The 20,029-nt window shown below is 41.8% G+C and overlaps 1 protein-coding gene and 1 non-coding gene across 3 annotated transcripts in view; both read left to right on the forward strand.

The window, feature by feature from the left end:
- Positions 1-20,029, forward strand: part of DIP2C (disco interacting protein 2 homolog C) — a 425,367-nt gene that overhangs the window by 393,133 nt on the left and 12,205 nt on the right. Inside the window, exons 33-34 of one of the 2 annotated variants that reach the window (XM_054591598.1) lie at positions 11,192-11,221; positions 12,694-12,755. In XM_054591598.1, the coding sequence (XP_054447573.1) occupies positions 11,192-11,221; positions 12,694-12,755 (92 nt within the window). The remainder of the gene's footprint in view (positions 1-11,191; positions 11,222-12,693; positions 12,756-20,029) is intronic. The other variant, XM_054591599.1, reaches the window with a different exon arrangement.
- On the forward strand, positions 8,000-8,101 carry LOC129085462 (U6 spliceosomal RNA). Its single transcript, XR_008530714.1, has one exon. It is a non-coding gene; the product is annotated as a U6 spliceosomal RNA (small nuclear RNA).

The raw sequence follows: 20,029 nt of genomic DNA on the forward strand, positions 1-20,029 counted from the left end.
CCCATGTCACAGACACCTCCACTGCCAAGGACAAGAGCGTGCTCCCGTGTGCCATGAACGGGCACAGCTAATTGGCAGGCTTGGTTACCTCTCCACATGCTGGCTTCCAGGGAAGCTGGGAAGGAAGACGTTGGATATTTTTAGTGACTACAGAGGGATGGGCTGTGTATGCAGCCAGGTTCCAAAAGTAGAAGAGTTCTCCAGATGCAGAGGGATAGTTCTGATGCTTGGTGACCAAAAAGGAATGACCACTGGCTACTTCAGCTCATCCTGTTGGCTGCCCAACATCAACACATACTCTTCACCCCATTCTTAAACATCAGAGAAAAGAAGGGGCACATTCACTTATTCCTCTGTACAGTGTTCTTGGATGTCTAATGCCTGCTGGGCACTGGGCATTACCACATTGAAGCACATGGCTCTGCCAGGTGCTAAGTGTGTCTTTCCATCTGCACATTCAGGAACTTTGGAGATAGCCACAGGGGGAGTTTAGGGTCCTAAAGCCTATGATGAGATGTCCAGCAAATGTTGAACTCAACAAGCTTCACGACCAATGTTAGCTTTGGTTCGGGCTGTGTCTCAACACATAAACAAGTGATTCCTTATCAGTTGCAGAAAATTCAGCCTGTGCCTTGAACCAAGAATAGAAGCATCTGAGCTGCTTTATTCTTTAACCTCAGCAGAACCCACAGAAAAAGCTATGATTTCATGTCATTCTGTAGACTAGTGGAAGCGTTCAGTGGCACTTTTTCTTAAAAGGCCAGAGAATTAAATAGCTTGGGCCTGCAGCCCATATGGTGTCTTCACATGAACTTAGCTCTGGTGGCAGAGCTAGAAGCAGAAACAATAGGCAGGCTTTCCCCCCCGCCCCCTCGGGGTGTGCTGACCTTTCTGTGAAAGAGATTTCTTTAACCAGTTTACCAGTTCATGGCATGGACCACCACAGTCAAGCCCAGCGAAGGAGCTGAATTTTCACTACCTTTGAAGAAAAAATAAAAATAAATGTAGAAATAAATGAAATAGAAATTAGATGAATGGGAAGGGGAATAAACAAAATTAAAAGTTGATTCTTTCTAACTAAATTATTGAACCTGATAAACTTCTACCAACACTGATCATTAGAAAAAGAAGAGACAGGTTAATGATACCAAGTGCTGGTGAGGATGGAGACAGTTTTGGGAGCCTCGGGCTTCCCTGTTGGAATGGCACAGCTGCTTTGGAGAGCAGTGTCTCAATTTCTTAGGCAGTTCATCATGGACTTACCGTATGACCCAGCAATCCATTCCTGGGTATTTACCCAAGAGAGGAAAATGTATGTTCTCTTGGGCCTACACACACATGTTTATAGCAGCCTTATTCATAACCATCAAGAATTAGGAACAACTTGGTATCTGTTAACGGAGGCTGGAAGGGCAGGTTTTGGTCCGTGCATGCAATGGAATGCTGTTTGGTCATAGCAAGGACTAGACTGCTCCTACATGGAACAGCATGGATATATCTCAGAAACAGTTTGCTGAGTGAAGGAAGCCAGGCACAGAGGTCTGCATACCATATAAGTTTATTAATGTAAAACTGTAAGCACAAAAATCAGATTACTGCAAGGTGGTAGGGCAGGACTTTTGGAGTGATAAAAATTTTTTATCTTGACTGATAGTGGTGACGTGACTGTATACATTGTCAAAATCAACCGATATGCTTAAGGAAAAAATGCATGCAAATTATATGTAAATACTATCTGACAGATGATGAGGGAGGGAACAAATTACAAGTATTAGAGATAGACACTTCCTCTGTTGGCCAAGATGGAGCAGCAGGAACCAGATTTGCTGTCTCTCCAAGCAAAGGATGGACAAATATGTAAAGGAGACACTGGATCTCAAGTAGCAAGGGCCAGAGATCCTGAGAGACAAGGCTTACCCTGTGATTTCCTCATATTGCTGCCTTGAGAGAGTTTTTCAACCAGGGTGCAGGGAGGGGGAGCTGAGGCAGAGCCTAGTGCGCTCTTTAGGTGGAGGAGATGGAGCTGAGAGTCTGAGGAGACGAAGGCCACTAAAGTTCACAGGACAGGGTGCCAGAGAGATCCTCCCCAATATTCAGCTGAATACCAGTCAGCATAACCAAATGAAAGCTTCAGTTCATATTCAGAAACTACCCAAAGCCAGAAACAGAACCAGCCAAAAGTTCTCAAGGGAATAGTGCTTGTTCCCACTAGGCAGACTGAAAATCACAGTTCACGCGAGCACGGCTTTGGTCCCACCTGGCAGATCTTAAAAGGAAGAACCAAGAGGATCAAGCTCTTTCCAAGTAATCTGATCTTTCCAAGTAAGATCAAGAATGTACAGGAATACAGATGTATGCAGCACCTAACAAGGTCAAATTTTACAGTGTCCGACATCCTATCAGAAATTCTAAGGCATGCCAAGAAGAAGGTAATTATGACCCACAACGAGGAGAAACAGCAATAGAAAGCCAAATTGACGCAGATGTTGAGTTTATAGACAAAGACACTAAAATAATTATTTTAACCATATTTTAGATATTTAAAAGTTGAGAAGAAACATGAAATGCTGAAAAGAAAAAAGCTGAAATTGAGCTTCTAGGATGTAAAAACTACAATATGTGAGATGAAAAATACACTGGATGGAATCAATGGCAGAAGAAAAGATGAGTGAAGTTGAACATATAGCAATAGAAACTTTCCAAAATAAAACAGAAAAAATAATTTCAAAAAAAAAAAATGGAAAGAGCATCAGTGAACCTTGGGAAAACTGTAAGGGACTTAATACACATGTAATTGGAGTCCCCCCGCCAAAAAAAAAAGAGGAATGAGGGAGTTCCAGAAAAAGTACATAAAGAAATATTCTAATTTGAGGAAACTATAAACCCACAAATCCCAAAACTCAGCTACCTCTAACATAATATGAAGGAAAGTGTTCAATTAAATTGCTCAAAACCAGTGATACAGGGAAAGTCTTAAATCCAGCCAGGAAAAAATCAAGTTACACACAGGACCAAAGATAGGATGACTTTAAATTCCTTATCAGAAATCGTGTAAGAAAGAGGAAAGCAGAAAACATCTTTAAATACTGAAAGGAAAATACTGTCAACCTAGAATTTTATATTCAGTGGAAATATTTTTGAAGAGCAAAGGCTAAATAAAACTTCCTAGCCTCACAAAAGCTGAGACTTTATTGCCAGCAGGCCCACATAGCAAGAAATATTAACAGAAATCTTTTAGGCAGAAGGGAATGAAATCTGGGTATGTACAAATAATGCTGGAAATGGCAACTGCATAGGTCAACTTACAATATTTTTTTGTTTGTTTAAATCTCTTTCGAAGGTAGTTGACTACTTTTATAAAACCAGTAATATGTTGTGGAATTTTTAACTTGTAAAAGTCAACTGTACGAAAACTGCCCAGAAGTTAAAAGAGAAGAAATGAAAGTATACTATCTATACTATTATAAAGTTCTTATATCATACAGACTATAATAAATTGAAGATATATGCTATAAATCTTAAAGTAACTACTAATTTTAAAATGTTAAAAACAAAGAGTTAAAGCTAACACATCTACAGAAGAGATAAGTGGACCTATGAAAACAGTCAATACACATAAAGGCTGAGAAAAAGAAGGAAAAATAGATGGAATGAATAAGAAATGAAATAACAAAGATAGATATAAATATCATCACATAAATAATCCAATAAATATAAATGCTGTAAACACTCCATGAAGTTGTATTTTTAAAAAGGAAGACCCAACTATATAAAGTTCTCAACAAAACACTCACTTTAAAAATAAAGACCTCAGCCCTGGCTGATGTGACTCAGTGGGTTGAGTGCCAGTCTGTGAACCAAAGGGTTCCCACATTGATTCCTAGTCAGGGCACATGTCTGGGCTGCAGGCCAGCTCTTCAGTAAGGGGTACTCAAAAGGCAGCCACACATTGATGTTTTTCTCCCTCTCTTCCTCCCTTCTCTGTCTAAAATAAATAAATACAATCCTTATAAAATAAATAAATTAATAAAAATAAAGACTTCAGTTCTTGAACTTAATTTGTTCTGAAAGGCTGTTCAAGAAACGATTTGTTCAAAAACTTAATTATTTTTTCCATTACAAATACTGTAAATTGAGTCAATCTGATCCAGACCCCCATGTGATTTCCTGTTTTAGTTTTTCATATATACAGTACATGTCTAATGTACAGTTTAAACTATAAATACTTTAAAAACAAACCCTGGCTGGTGTGGCCCAGTGGATTGAGCACCAGCCTGTGACCTGAAAGGTCACAGGTTCGATTCCTGGTCAAGGCGCAGGCCTAGGTCGCAGGCTTGGGGGTGAGTGAGAGGCAACCAGTCACACATCAGTGTTTCTCTCCCTCTCTTTCTCCCTTCCTTCCTCTCTAAAAAAATTTTTTTAAATATATATTTTTTAATAAAATAAGGACATGAAATGTAAATAAAAATTTAGCAAAAAGGAAATTAAATGTACAGTAAAAAAGAAATTTATATACACAGTAGAACTTACCTTTAATGTTGAGAGCTATTGATGACTGAATATGGAGAGGAGGGATGGAGGGATGTTATTGTTTGGAATGGGGGGGTCCCCTTCCATAAAAATGTCAGGTAGCTGTTCTTCAGGGGTTCTTTCTCTCTTTTGTCTCTTTGTTCCACTAGAACTTGGTTCAGGCTCACTGGGCCTCTCTCTCACTAAAAACATATCCAATGATGTTTGTTTTTGTTTGAGTTTTAACACTTGCCTGAAATGAAACACTGAATTGTCATTGAACAAGTTTATTGAACAGTTTGCTACTTCTTTTCAGGGTGATATTTCTTGATAAAACTTTGCACTTCTCTTTACTTCTCAAACATTTTGTTGACTAGTGAAATAGTATTATCCTCCTTTCCCTCTTTTTCTACCTCTTCAATTGCAAATTGAGCAAATTAAGTTTAAGGACAGAGGTTTCGCTGTATCAGCATGAAAGGGCTGTGGGGTCAAGAACTGACGTTGTGTTCAACAAACGAAATGTGGTTTTTTTTATGATTGAGAACCAAATTTTTCAAGATAGTAGATGTTCAAGATCCAAAGTTTGACTGTAGACTAAAAGTGTAAGTATGGAATAGTTGCACCATACCAATGCTAATCAAAAGTAAGCCAAAGAAGCTATATTAATAGATATATTAACTTCAGAGCAAAGAATATTATCAGGGACGAAGGAGGTCATTTTACAAGATGAAGGGATCAATTCATCAAGAGAACACAGCCCTAAAAGCTTATGCACCTCATAACAGAGCTTCAAAATACATAATATTGTAACTGAATGCAGGTCCAGCTACCCCGCCACTTTGAAAGCCAATACTCTAGAGGCAGGTGCTGATGTAAAGCAAAGTGGTTTTATTCAGGTGCCGGCAACCTGGAAGATTAGAGACTTTCCTCTCAAAGTCCATCTCAACATCTCAGTGCAGGCAGGGGTTTTTATGAGGAGGGAGAAGGAGAACAAGGAGAGCAGGGGGAGGGACTGTGGACATGCAGGCAGTGTCCTTGCTGGCCCAGTTATGGATCTGTAACGTGAGCATCTTGGAGGTGGTCAGTGTAGCCAGATTCCTGCAGCTGGGTGATCTGCATCAACCAAAGTCGTGGTCAAGGCCATTTCTTGCACAAGCAGGAAATGGAACTGCTAATGCCTTCAATATGCTTACAAGAAACTGTTAGTATGTGAGTTCTTTTTATCAGTTTGTTAGTACATCTTACTCTAATTCTATTTCATGGTCAGTCAGAGGAGTATAAAGTTTTTATTCCCGGTTACAAGACAAGTATTAGCAGTTAAAGAGGTGATTTCACTACAGATAGAGCAGACATTTCAGGAAGAGAGGCTATTATGAACAACAGTATGCCCCAAAATTGACAGCTTAAGTGAAAAAAAATAATGACAAAAATTATCAAAACTAACCCAGGAAGAAATAAAATCTAATAACTAAATTAAATCCATAATCCAGAACCTTCACAGGAGGAGAAAAATATAACTGCTAGGCCCAGATGGTTCCAAGGGGAAAATACCAATCTTAAAAAAAAAAACCTTTTCAGCCCTTGCTGGTGTAGCTTAGTGGATTGAGCACTGGCTTGCAAACCCAAAAGTCACCAGTTCAATTCCCAGTCAGGGCAGGTGCCTGGGTTGCGGGCCAGGTCCCCAGTTGATGTTATGTGAGAGGCAACCAATTGATGTATCTCACACACTGATGCTTTTCTATCTCTTCTTCCCCCCACTCCTCTCTCTCTAAAAGTAAATAAATCTTAAAAAGAAACAACCTTTTTATTAGAAAATAGCAGAAGGAACACTTCTCAACACATCTTATGAAGTGCACATAACCTAGATACTAAAATCTGACAAAAATATTCCCAGAAAAAAAAATTCTTGGCCAATATCCCACATGGAAAAATTTCTCAAAATAGTCACATGTGGAGTCCAGCAATATGTAAAAAGGGTAACACATTGTAACAAAGTAGGTTGTATCTCTGAAATGCAAAGTTGCTTTATCATTCAAAAACCAATCAGCCTCATTCACTACATGAATTGAATGATGGAGAAAAATCATATGATTGTATCAATGGAAACAGGATATGTATTTAAGAGACTTCAGCACCCATTTGTGGGATAACTAGGAAAACAGAACTTCCTCAATCTGACAAAAGCATAAGCAAAAAGCTTGTAGCTAATCTCATACTTAATGATTCAGAGTGCTTTCCCTAAAAGCAGGAACATCAGCATAGTATCAGAAGTCCTAACCAATGAGGTAAGACCAAAAAAAGATACAAATATTGGAAATGAATAAATAAAACTAGTCATTATTTGCAGGTTTGCAGACACCCTAACTACAAAACTACAAAAACGACAAATGTTAATACTTGAAGTTAAAAAGAACACAAATAAGAATTAATATATAAAAATTAATTGTATTCCTATAGAGTGGCAATGAATAACTAAAAAATGAAATTAAAAAATGCTATTTACAGTAATATAAAAAACTTCAAGTATTTAATAAATATAATGAAGGTATACATTAAAAATCACAAAACATTGCTAAAAGAAATTAAATCTTAAATAAATCAAGGACTTTGCCATATTCATGGAGCAGGGAGTTGAAGAGTCAGTATTTTCAAGATGACTTTTTTCCTCCTCATTGATCAGTAGAGACAGTGCAATCACAATCAAAATCACAGCAGGCTTTCCTGAAGAAATTAACAAAATGATTCTGACGTTGTTACGGGATTGCAAGGGAAATAGAACAGCCAATCTTGAAAAATGACAATGTTGGATGATTCAGGCTACCTGATTTCAAGGCTCACTAAAAAACTTAAATAATCAAGACAATGTGATATTGTCATGAAGAGAAACCAAAAGAGAAAAGCACAACTAAAAAAAAGAGAATCCAGAAATAGATCCACCATGGCACCAAGTCCATTCAATAGGGGGAAAAAAGGTTTTTGACAAATAATTTTAGAACAACTGAAAATGAAATGAAATGATCTCAATTCCATCCTCATAAAATACACAAAAATTAACTCTAGATGAATGAGAGATCTAAATGGCTATAATAAAACTTACAGAGTAAAGCTCTTGAAGAAGATATTGAATGTCTTCATGACTTTGAAATACCCAAAGATTTCTTCAGTTCCCAGATAACACTAAATATAAAAGAAAAACATGATAAACTGGACTTCATCAAAATTAAAATTAATTTTAATCGCTATATTTAAGAAGATTAATAGGAACATCACAGACTGGAAAATATATTTGTAATATATCTGACAAAGGAATTCCATCCAGAATATATTTAAAAACTACAAATAATAAAAAGAAAAATTTTTAGAAAGTGGACAAAAAGACTTGAATGGACACTTAACAAAAGAAGATAATTCCAATAACCAAAAAGTACATGAAATGGTGCTCAACATCATTATTCATCAAGAAAATACCAATTAAAATCACATGGTGTGCTTGCTCTAGTAGCCTATGTACTAAAACTAGACCATACAGAGCAAGTTAATATGGCCCCTGCACAAGGATGATGTGAAACTTTTAGACATGTTCACATTTTTCGAAATTCCCACAGGCCCTCTTACCCTTTGCTCCAGGGAAATGATGAGTCAAAGCACAGCATGTGGTACCCGATATTGAAACTGTGATTTCCACAACAAAAAAAACAAATTACATGGTGATTTCATTTCTCACCTTCTAGAATAACTAAAATCAAAAGGCTGACAATACTAAATGTTGATGAGGATATGGACCAACTAGAACCCTCATTCATTGCTGACTTGGGGAGCGATGTAAGTTTTTTATAAAATTAAATGCATTTTAGCCCTATGAACAGCATGTTTATATGTACTTAGGAATTAACATATCTGCTTACATTTGTGTAAGAAGGCTTATTATAGCTTTTTCATGATAGCCACAGACTATAAGTAACCCAAATGTTCACAACCAGGGGATAAATAGGTCACGATACACACGTACGACAGAATACTTTTTAGAACGGAAAGGAACAAACAACAATATGGATGGATTCCAAAATCAGTATGTTCCATGAAAGAAGTAGACACAAAAGGCCATAACTGTGTTGCTCCATATATGGGAAGCCCAGGAATAGGTAAAACTAATCTACGGTGTTAGCAGTCAGAAAGTTTTAGCCTTGTTGGGGGTATGAAGATGGGTCGACTCACTCCCTGGGGCAAAGGAATTTTAATATGCTGTTTGGGGCGGGGGTTACATGGGCACACGCAGTTATCAAGATCATCTCGCGGAACACTTAAAATCTGCGCATTTCAGTGGATGTAAATTAGACCACAGTTAGAATGTTGAAAAAGATTTTTGTTAATACATTTCCCAGGAGGACCAAAGAACATGGCTTGGGATCATGCAGGTGGAAACACTTCTTAAAGTTCAACTGCTGGTGTGGCCCCGTGGTGAATCCCGTGCCGTGGCCACGCGCTGCAGGTGTAGACCCCCCAGAATGCACTCCTTCAGAAACTGCCCCCTGTGGCCTCCAGTGAGGGAAAACTTCCTTGTCTCTGAAACACGCAGCAGAGCAGATACACCCAACATCAGTAAATCGTGTCTTTACTTCACACATTTCTACTTAAAACTTTTACATAAACTTAAGGAGCTATGTGCTATTACTAGATCATATTAATAGTACAGCATGTGAATCACTGAAAAGCAAAAGCACCACTTAGTTAGAATAAGTATGTGCTGGATTTTCTGTACTGTTTGAGATATGAGTTTGCAGATCTGTAGCTGAAATTTAAATATAATTCACTTGTCCAATAAATACTTAGTACCTAACTGGTATGATTCTCTTACACCAATAAGAAAAAATAATTTTACTATAATTTATATAAATGAGTATATAAATCATATAATTTAGAAATTCCATGAGTAACTTTTTTATTATACAACTGAATTATAAAATTAATACTCTTCTGATTAGTATAATTTGCCATTTATAACATGTTTTTTTCATTTCTGATAAGCTTTGGTTGGAATGAATAACTTTGCTTTCCTGCTGGTCCAAGTATTTAATGATTTTTAAATATTTGGAACTAGTTCTGTGCATTAGAGATCTCTTTATTTAAAGAAAATCCTGCTTGCATTCTTTAGCAAAGTGAAGCCTTTGTTAAATAAGCACTCCTGATATGTATATTGTGATCTCAGATTCTGGTACCTTAGTGTGTTCAAAATTTGGAAACGCCTACATAGTAACTCCTTGTCTTCATCTTCATGTGCCCTTAATAATGTAGACGGTTTTGTCCAGAAGCTGTCATCCCCTCCACACATCTACAAGTTAGGAAATTAGTTCCTAATCATATGTATTTCTTTTGAAATACAACCTTGAGCCATTATAACAAAATTTATGAATTAGAAAAGTCATGAACATTATTGTCCCATGTGCCTTCTAAGTGCACACATACTTTCACTGATTCCGTTCTTCTCTATCTTTGAGTCCTGCCTCAGTTTCTTAAAGATAAAGGTGCTGAGAAAAAGCAGTAGTCATAGTTACCGTCATGAAGGGAGGAACAGAAGAGGGTGGGATCATCATTTTACATCTGGAACCATTGATTTTTGTAAGAGTCACCTCCAAGGTGAGTGGTGGTAATTTTTCAGTCCGGCTTTGGTTATTGCCACGTTAAGACTGCTGTTTTATCGCTGCTGTTGTCACCTCTGGAGTCTACCTGGTAATGGGATTGTCGGAAGAGGGCTGGGTGAGGCCATACAGACACAGCAACGGCGAATCAACCCAGGTGCCCATGGGATAACTTCTTCTATATTTTTGGGAATATTTGGAAAAGATACCTAAGTCACCTAGGGAAAAGCAGATTGTATCAAAGAAGCTTGCCTGGGTTGTTGCTTTCTGGAGTTTTCCCACCATGCTGATGTGGATAATTTAGTAGGAATAGAGGTGGGTATCGAAACCATAGAAAGTGAAAAGAAAATGGAAAGAGATGTCTTTGGGGATGGCAGCCGAGAGGGCTGGCACAGGATGCTGAGCTCGACCACGCAGGAGCCTGGTGTCCTGGTGTTTGGCCCCTTCATGCTGCAGACATGCTTTGGCCTCTTCCTTGTACCTAATCTTGTATGTGAAGGGGGCTGGACACCCTGAGCTGAGTTGAGATGTAAAAGCCTCCAAGCTCCCTTCATTACTGTAATAGGAAACTTGGAAGTATTTCAATGAAGAACACTCGACTTCATAATTTATACTCCCCACTTCTCTCAGAAAAGAAAAGAAACTTTAAAAAAGTACCATAAAATTAAACTAGCCAGTAATACCACTCAACCTTACACATTAAAAAAAAAAAAAAAAAAGTACGCAGGTCTGTGTGTCCATGGCCAGTCATCTATTACTCTCTTCTGTTGCTTTGTGGATATGTTGACATTTTTAAAAGATTTTTTTTTAGCCTTTAATGGTACAGTGATTGATTTTAACAATTTCCATATTTGACATTGTTTTTGATCTTCTTTTTACTTTGTTCCCTGCTTTTTGCATTCTCCTCCCTACCCCTTCCTCTTCTTCATCCCATTTTTGACTGTTGGGTTGTTTTGTTTCTGTGTCTGTTGTGTGTTATTTGTTTTTGGTTTCTGTTGGTCTGGTGTTCTCTCCTTTCTCTTGTTCCCCACCTCCTGCTGCTATAGCCCCACAGGCTGTGGAAGCTGGCCGAGCAGGTAGGGATTTCCTCTTCATCCACACCAGTGCGTGCCCACCCACCACCGACCTGTCCACTCCCCACAGTGGGGCAGACTAGGAGTTGAGTGCACAGACTGACTGGGGTTTACAGACCACGTGGTCAAGAGGACTGGTGCCCAGCATGATGTCATTCCTCAGATCTGTCCGAATGTTTCACACTTGTGACAAGTGCTGTACTTTCATTCGTTGTACAGGATCCGTGATTTCTTTGCCAGTTTGGGGTCATCTCCATTTTAGTTCATTTCCTGCTTTTAGTGACCTGTTTTCTGGTTTGTTTACTGATTAATTGGCCCTCCCTGGTTATGTGTTTTGCATTACTCAGAACATCAAACCACTTTTCCACTCAGCACTAGTCTGTAACACAGCTCCACTGAATAGTCACAGGTTAGAAAGAATGCTCCTTGCCTTGTGCTGCAGCGTGAGCTTCCAGCTAGAGGCTGGCAGCGTGTGCTCTCTGCCTTCGTGGTGAGATCCCAATGACCAGTGTTGTTTAATAGGATAGTGTATCTTAATGAAGGTGTCTTTATTTTTAACTTTTTATGTATATAAACATGCCTTTGGTACAAGATTAAAATTCTCTCCTGAAGAATTTTAGTTCTTAAAATTAATTCTGAGGAGCTCCCTTACCGTTTGGCAAATTTACTTTAGGTCCCATCTTTTTCTACCCAAGGTATTATATTGCCTTCCCAAGAAATGTATGTAGATATTTGGCTTGTAATGTAGCTTTAATGACATTGTTGTTACCTGGGCAGATCTTGCTGGTCAGAAGCCAACTCAGCATATACTTGGAAGGATTGACAGTGCAAGATAAGATTTCTAAACCGCTGGGTTAAATAAGTAGTCAGATAGCTCAGGCTACCGAGTGACTAGTTGTAGACTCAAAGCCTCCCCAACTTGCGTCACAGACAAAAATAACCTCCTGCAGCTGGAGGAAAACCAAGACTAAAGTAGAACTAAAAGGAACAAGATAATTATCTCATTTCTTTTTCCTTAATCTGTCCATTCATGTCACATGTTCTCCTTCAGTTTCTTGAGCTCTAGATATTTTTGGATACACACAGTCAAACAAATTTCTCAGCGAATGAACCTTACATCCCTGACAGCCTGCTGTGGCCAGGCCAACGTTGTCTCAGCACTGTCAGCCTTCTTTTCTTTTTTTCTTTTTTTCTTTTTCTTTTTGGAAAGACATGTGGCATGCCACTTTTCTAATTTTCTAAATGTGATTGACAGTCAAGCTGTGTGAAAGTCCAGTACTATTCTAATAAGTTCCTTTCAGAACTGAGGTTATGAAACTGAAAGTTAACAGGTATCATGAAAAGATGTGGTTTCAGTGCTTTCAGTTTTTGTTCAGTTTCAGATTTCACCTAAAATATGCTTACTAGCTTGTAGGAAACAGACCCAGATTCCCCCCACTGCACATGAGTTAACCGCACTGTGTCCTTGCTTGCAGGGGACCTCAGGACCTGATCCCACCACCGTCTATGTGGACATGAGAGCTCTGAGGCACGACAGGTATGATGCACTTGTGATGTGTTCTTGGTTGCCAGGCATGCAGGTTCCACCTAGAAAATGAGGCGCAGCAGCGTTGATCTGCTCTGACTACAGTCAGTCTACCTTATGAATAAAGCAGCAGAGGTGGGCACATTGGCTTCAACTTAAACTCTGTCCACATTCTGTTTTGTTAACATACCCAATAGGCACATTGACTTTTTATCTTAAGATGCAAATGGAAAGTGTTGCACCATAGCCAGGTGCGATCAGAGTTGCTTTTTCCAAGTTCAAGCAGAGCACTTGATTCATTTTCTTGACCATTTCAGTTGGGCACATTTCTTTCCAAGGATTGAAGTTTATTCTCAAGGAGATTCCATGAAAAACAAAAATACAAATCGTTACCTTTCTGTGCAGCTTCCTCAGCAGACTTGAGCAAGATTAAAGGGTGGTGGTATCGGTGGACGCTTGTAAGTTTCCCTCAAGGAACTTGGTAGTGCTCAGGGAAGTACTGGTTGCCTGCCTAGCCCCTGCAGCCCTTGTCTAGACCCTACTGTTTGAAGGGGATTGCAGAGGTTAGAGCCCCCCTGGGATGCTGAGCACTGTAACAAAATCCCATCGGGAACATTTGCAAAATTCAGAAACTTAGCTTGAAAGAGATTGAGTAACTAACTCATGCACATTTCCAAATGTAACATGTAGGCTTTAAAACAAATGTACTTTACTTCCTTTAAAAATTATCTGAAAAAAACATTATAGCTTCAAAATGATGAATAACAGCTCATCAAAGACCCGTGTGAATGACATTTAGGCAGTTCTGTCTGTGGCCTGGCCCTCAGAGCACATGGGGAACAGACACACTAGGGTCACATGGACGAGAACTGCTGACCTTTGGGTCTTGAGAGAGCGAGACTGCAGTGTCGAACCCATTTATCTACAAGAATGGTAATCGTTGAAGGGCAGCAATCTCATTCTGTGTTATGAGTGTCCTGGAATATCAGGGCAGTTGAGAGGGGGGTCTTCGGGAATTTTTCTTTCCTGGAAGAGGACAGAAACATAAATCGCCCCTTTCTAACAATTTTTGGGCCTCCCCTTTTGGCTCTCTTCAGTGTGGCAAGTCTTCCTATCAAGAAAAGATATGATTGGAGAAAAGTAAAATAAAGTCAGAACCAGTACAGTGTACAATGGTAAAGTAATAAAATTTCAGTATCAAACCAATATCTGCTGTAGAAAGAGCCAGGAGATGTGAGTCCTAGAGAAAGGCCTCTTGATGACTTATTAATTCTTTGAGTTTAGCAAGTCCATAATCCTCTTAAGTGACAGTTTTTTTCCTAATCTATCAGATAATCTCTAATACATCTCCCTAACAAGGTCACCCAAAATAGAAATGACAGTGCTTTGTGAACTGGGAGTTGCTGTGCAGTTACGTGTTATTAAAGATAACCTTCGGTAATATCAGCCATCACTCCAATTAATGGTAATGTCAGTCAGCGTCAGAGTGATCCAACAAGCGGCTCCAGTTCCAGACATGCCAAACATCCCCATCCACCCCATCCAAGCCGCTCATGAGAAAGCCTTTGGAACTGTGCCTGCACCCGGTTTTCTCACTGGCCTGGTCACCCCTTCATCCAGGACCACCCTCCCAGCCTTGCGTCTCATAATCTCACTTCTCTCCTGTGATGAGGACCTGTGACTGAGAGCTGAGAGTTCTTCAGACACCAAAAATGTCTGCACTGGGCTTCTCTCTGCATCGTCAGTGTTTGTGGTAGAGAAGACAAAGCAAAACCATGCCCCGAAGCACTATGTAACAGCCCCTCCTGCGAGTGTCCATCCCTGTCCCCGAGCTGCGCCACCCCCCCCAAGCCCCAGCTCCCCTCACTGCTTTCCCCCAATGCGGCTGCGGCTGCGGCTGCGGCTGCTGCTTCCAGGGCTGGGAGGCCCAGCGCCTCCCTCTTGCACCTGGTCCTCACCCTTGCCCTCTTCCTTTCACTCTTTTTATCAACACGTGCTGCTTGGAAGTTCAGAGCTGGACCTCTCTGACCAGGCCTCCCTGTCTCAGTCTCTGGCTGTGTGTTGCGCAGGCCCTGCTTCTCCGGACAGCAGGGCTGGGTGCATGGTCCTGCCCCATCCTGCTGCTGCTGCTTCTGAAGGTGGTAGAAAGCCTCAGAAGTACCTCCTCTTTCCCTCACCTGTTAGAGACCATGGCACAAGGCCCTTCTGTGTCTTAAGCTTTGCTCTGTGCCTCTCCTGTTGTTTCACCTCCCTCCGCTCTTAAAGTTCTCCTCATTCTTTCAAACCCAGCTCAAATACTGTCTCCTCTAAATATTACCCAGTGGAAATATCATCCAGCTTGAAATCTTCAGCATCATTTCCAACCTTATCAGCATGCATCGAATATGCCTTAGGCTGTAGCTAATGTCATATAGAGGCTCTGGGGCCTGACCAACCAGAGTTCAGCTCTCCTCCCCTCCTTGGACAAGCTCTGTAACCTCCATGTCCCTGTGCTCAGAATGGGCACACTAAACCTAACCTTCCAGGGACCCGTGAGGTGCCAGCAGGGGTGGGAACTGCCCTTGGGAGCTGGGTAGGCACAAGGATTGTCCTCCCTATGGTGTCGTGGTGTTGTCGCCATGGAGAACGCACCTCTCCATTCCCCACCACCCAGAAAGATGGAAGAGAGCTCCTGTCCAAGGCTCGGGGAGGTGGGGGGGGGGGGGGGGGTGAAGCAAGAGAGCCATTTAAGATAATGACCCTATCTCTTTCTTGTCACTATTCTCTTTTTTTTTTTTTTAAATGGGGCTTTCGTCTTCTTGAGCTATATAGGCAAACCTCGTTTTACTGTGCTTCACAGGTGTTGCATTTTTTACACATTGAAGGCAGGACTCTCCAGCAAAAAGATTATGACTCTCTCTATTGTGGCATTTGCTTTGTTGTGGTGGTCTGGAACTGGACCCTCAACTTCTCTGAGGTCTGCCTGTACATTCAGTCACAGGATTAATTACCTTTCCTGTTGCTTCAGTACATTCACTTGGGAGCCTCAGGGCACCTGCCCAATTACCACTTAATTAATGTGGAGGTTAAATTGTGGGTATGTGTGTGCAGTCTCCCTGAGAAAAAGATTGTGTGTGTGCACGTATGAGAGACGGTCAGGTAGGGAGGTGACAGAAGAATCACTGTTGTCAATGCCTGTGGCAAATAGGTTTCCCAAATTGATTCAGTTTCCACCTGATTTCCTGCCTTTGATTTTAATATCCGTTTTTTTCCTTGTGATTTGTGTTGGGGTTTTTTTTCAGTCATCTACAGGTTGCCACGGAGACCCTTTCTGCCGCACATGATGAGGACGTTTGTTCTCCTTCTTGAATAAATTTAGTTCCCATGTGCACCAGGGGAAATGATGACATTGTTTTGAGACTATTTGAAAGTGACTGTTAGCATTCAAAGTATTCTTTGTAATGAATGCATTTAAGGCAAATTTGGAGTCTCTCAATCACTTTCAATTTGATCTTTCTATAAGCACTTGAATTTTGCAAACTTGTGATAGAAAAGAAAACATTTTTTTTCATTTAAAGAAATAGTCTTAGGAGTTAAATCTTATGAACACAATGTTTGCATGAAGGCCTTAAAGTAAAGCTTTCATAACTTTGTTACCCGCTCTAACCTAAAGGCATAACTGAAGCCTCAGCAGAGCATGGGCAGGCAACTACTCCTGGTCAGCTGCTGGCCCAGGGTCATAGAACCAAAATGCATCCAAGACTGTGATTAGTCAGCGGTGGGGGGCGGGGGGGGGGCGGGAAGCAGCAGGGCAGGGAATGAAGACAAAACAGCTAAAATAGGACCACTCCTGGTCAGTTCTGTGTGTGCGTGACTGTTGTCCGTGTGTGTGTGTGAATGCGTGAATGAGTGTGAAAAGGATTTGCTGGTGAAGAGTATTTGAGTCTCCTCATCTTCTGTTGGTTCCCACGGCCATTGTCTAGCCGACCTGGGGCAGGACCTTCCGTAGAGTTTGCACTTACTCCACATTCCTATTAACTGAATCTTTCTGTCATGGTCTAATTCCCTGTCACATGGTACCCAGATGACTGCCCAACATGTGCACCCGACTCACCAGCGCAGATCACTCCCTACCTTTCCCAGTCCTTCTGGGGACCTAGCTCATTTCCAGAAGACCCAGCTGGCACCCGCAAACATAGTGTCATGACGATCACTCAGGCTCAGGACCCACCTTCTAGCTGCGTGAGCCTGAGCACGTTTGGCTGCTTTGTTTCACTAAGGCCTGTAACATGGTGATAACAGTACCTGCCTTGTAAAGATTGTTACAATGATGACATAATCTAATACATTTAAACAACGTATGAAAGACAATGCCTGGCAAATTGTAAGGCTCAGATGCATGAGCTTAAGCAGTTCCACATTTGTATAGATGATACTTACAGATTTGCTTTCTCATCTATTACTATGTATTGTCCGTCATTATTCTGCACCAGGCCATCTTCAGGCATGAGCACAGGCTGTAACTCATTGTTTATCCAGCTCAATGGCTAGCACCTCATCGGAGTTTAGCAGATCAGGAATGTACTACCATTTCTGTAAATTCCTTAAATAGTTTTCATGGAATACATGTGAAAATCAGATAACTTTACCAATGGACAAAACTGAACAGAAAAAAAAGAAAACATTTTACAAAATGTCTCTTATGTGCCCATTTGGAGGTGAATTTCCAGCTTCAACCCGCCCGGTGAGGTCACGGTATCCCCTGACGTTTGCAGCACCCATCCTCGCTTGGGGCATAAAAAAGGGCATTGTCCCTATCTCTAGCTCTCCCTCCTCAGAGTTTAACACAGTATAATCAGCTCTGAAAACCTCCTCCTTCAGCCGGCTCTGAGGAAGCAACAGGCAGCTCCCACACCAAGGGATTCTCAGGACATGAGAGAGGCAAGCTCTTCACCTTGATTTTCGTCTTTGCTTTTTCTGACATTCAGCGTCCCCTTGGAGACGCTGTACAGCCTTTAAGCCATTGCAATTTTGTCTTCACATCTCACCGTAACTTCTCCTCACCCTCTGTCCTATCTGGAGCCTCTCAAACAAAGTGAAAAACCACAGACAAGGAGCCAGGACCTGGACATCAACAAACAATGTGACCTTAAACCAAGTCCCTGCACCTCCCAGGGCCTCAGACCTCATCTCTTGAGTAAGGGAATTCCAGAACCTTCCAGTGTCCCCACCCCCATCAGTGGATCCTCCCCTCCCAACCTGATTTTGAATGACTGGGCAGGGTTTTTGAGTCCCTTCTGCAATTCAAAAATTTGGTGAATTTTGATTAGATAGTCCTTATTCTGCTGGTACATTTCAGGTTCTTCTGAGAAATTTTCTTTTATCTTTTAGGTAAAGGTCAAATTCGGTTGCTTTTACATAATTTAAAAAGTAACATATCCAGTCAGTGAGTTCCTTTTTTCCTGCTGGTTTACTTATTAAAGCTTCTCCCAAAGACCTCTACCAAATCCTCTAAATTGGGGTTGCAGATAAAATACAGGACAGCCCATTAAATTTGAATTTCAGATAGAAGGGAAATAATTTTTTGTGACAGCTGTATCCCAAATATGCATGGGATATACTTAACAAAATTTGTGTCATTTATCTGAAATTCACTTTTAACCAGGTCCCTATATTTGGTTTGCTAAATCTAGCCACAAAATCAGATGTCAGGTCTCACAGCCCTGGCTGTTGCTAGTCCCGTTTTCTGTGACTGTGGAGGGATTTCTTCCCAGGCAGCTTGTGCCCTAAAGGATCTTCCGCTGCCGATTACTGTCCCAGACATACCCAAATTCCTATTTCTAGACAAAATTGTAAACTAGTCTCTTGATTTCTTGTTGTGAGACATGCTTCCCTGTGGCCAGGCTGAGGCCAGCCCTCCTGGGCATGCTGTGCAGGGAGCCCAGCACCTGCCCACGCCTGGGGAACGCGCGCCCCTGGCCGCCACGCGCCGTGGCGGGAAACCCAAGGAAGGGGCCAGGCCGAGAGCAGCAAACTATCATTTTCAGGAGGTGGGCAGGGTGTTTCTGCAGTGCAGTTTAAGGCTGAAAGGAACCCTCCAGAGCACGAGACGGAGGCAGCAGGAGGAGCTTGATGTCTACATTGTCAGGACTCAGTTGCAGGAAGGATCAAGGGTCTACTTGACATCCAACAGCGGTTCAGCATCTTCAGGTTTTCAAAATTGTCTGGTAGATTGGATCCAGCCGGTGTGGCCTGAGTTCTAATTCTCAGTGCGAATGCTGACATCTGGAGGGAGCATGAAGTCCAGGGCAAAGCACTTGAAGTGTTCACTAGAGGGAAGTTCCTCACTAATGGCCTGTTCTACCAGCAGTGAGTCTCATACATCCAACAGCAAGGCAACATTTTGGACAGCGTAGCCGCCACCACCTAGTACTAGTAGAGGTGTCTCCAGGACAAAAACTGCTATTTAATTCCACCAACTCTGTTCTCAGCCAGAAAGAAAACTCTGCCCTCTCTCAGGCTGCTTGTTGCATCCCTCATCTTTAGTCTCTTTTTTTCCCCATTCTTTTCTTCTATACAGACATGTGGCATTTTTTTTTTAATTAAACGGCCAATTGTACATGTTGATAGATATCAGATGAAAACAGAGCAATGGGAAGATGCCAAGTGTTAGGGTTAGTGTGATGCCAAGTCTGCCGCTGGTGTCCCTGTGTGGGCTGTGGCGACTGAAAGCACAGACAATGCTGGTCCTCAGGTCAGAAGAGACCAAGGCGCCCCCACGGCTGGGCAGCAGCACGGCCAGCAGGGACGGCAACCCCGTGCGCTCCAGGCCATGTCCGCCGGGACGCGCCCGCACGGGGTTTATTGTCCATGATTCTGAAGTGACCAGCTCTGGCAGCAGCTGCAGGAACCCCTCCTGGGACAGACAGCGTGGGTCTCGATGGCCATGTGTCTCCAGAACTGGGGGTGTGACAGGCGCTCTGCTCGTAGGTGATACCAGGCCACATGGGCAGCGTTCAAAAATGGGCGCCTCCCCAGGGTGGGGAGGCGAAGGCACTGGCCTCCTCTTGATGCGAGAGAGCCCTAGTGGACAGACGGGTGCTGGGCGCTGGAGACAAGGTGAGACGGCGTGGCACGCCCACCCCTTCCCGCAAGGCCAGAGGAGCAGTGATGGCAAAGGGCACCCTCGCAGAAACACCTCTTGCTGTAATGACCTGGTCTCCACACCCCTCATGTTGCTGTGCCGGCCACAGCCTTTCCGGGAGAAATTCAGGTCAGGGTGGGAGCAGCTCAGGGACGGCACCGTG

The sequence above is a fragment of the Pteronotus mesoamericanus genome, unplaced genomic scaffold (genome assembly GCF_021234165.1).
Source record: "Pteronotus mesoamericanus isolate MK-2021 breed Mesoamerican mustached bat unplaced genomic scaffold, CSHL_Meso_final scaffold_232, whole genome shotgun sequence".
Classification (NCBI taxonomy): domain Eukaryota; kingdom Metazoa; phylum Chordata; class Mammalia; order Chiroptera; family Mormoopidae; genus Pteronotus; species Pteronotus mesoamericanus.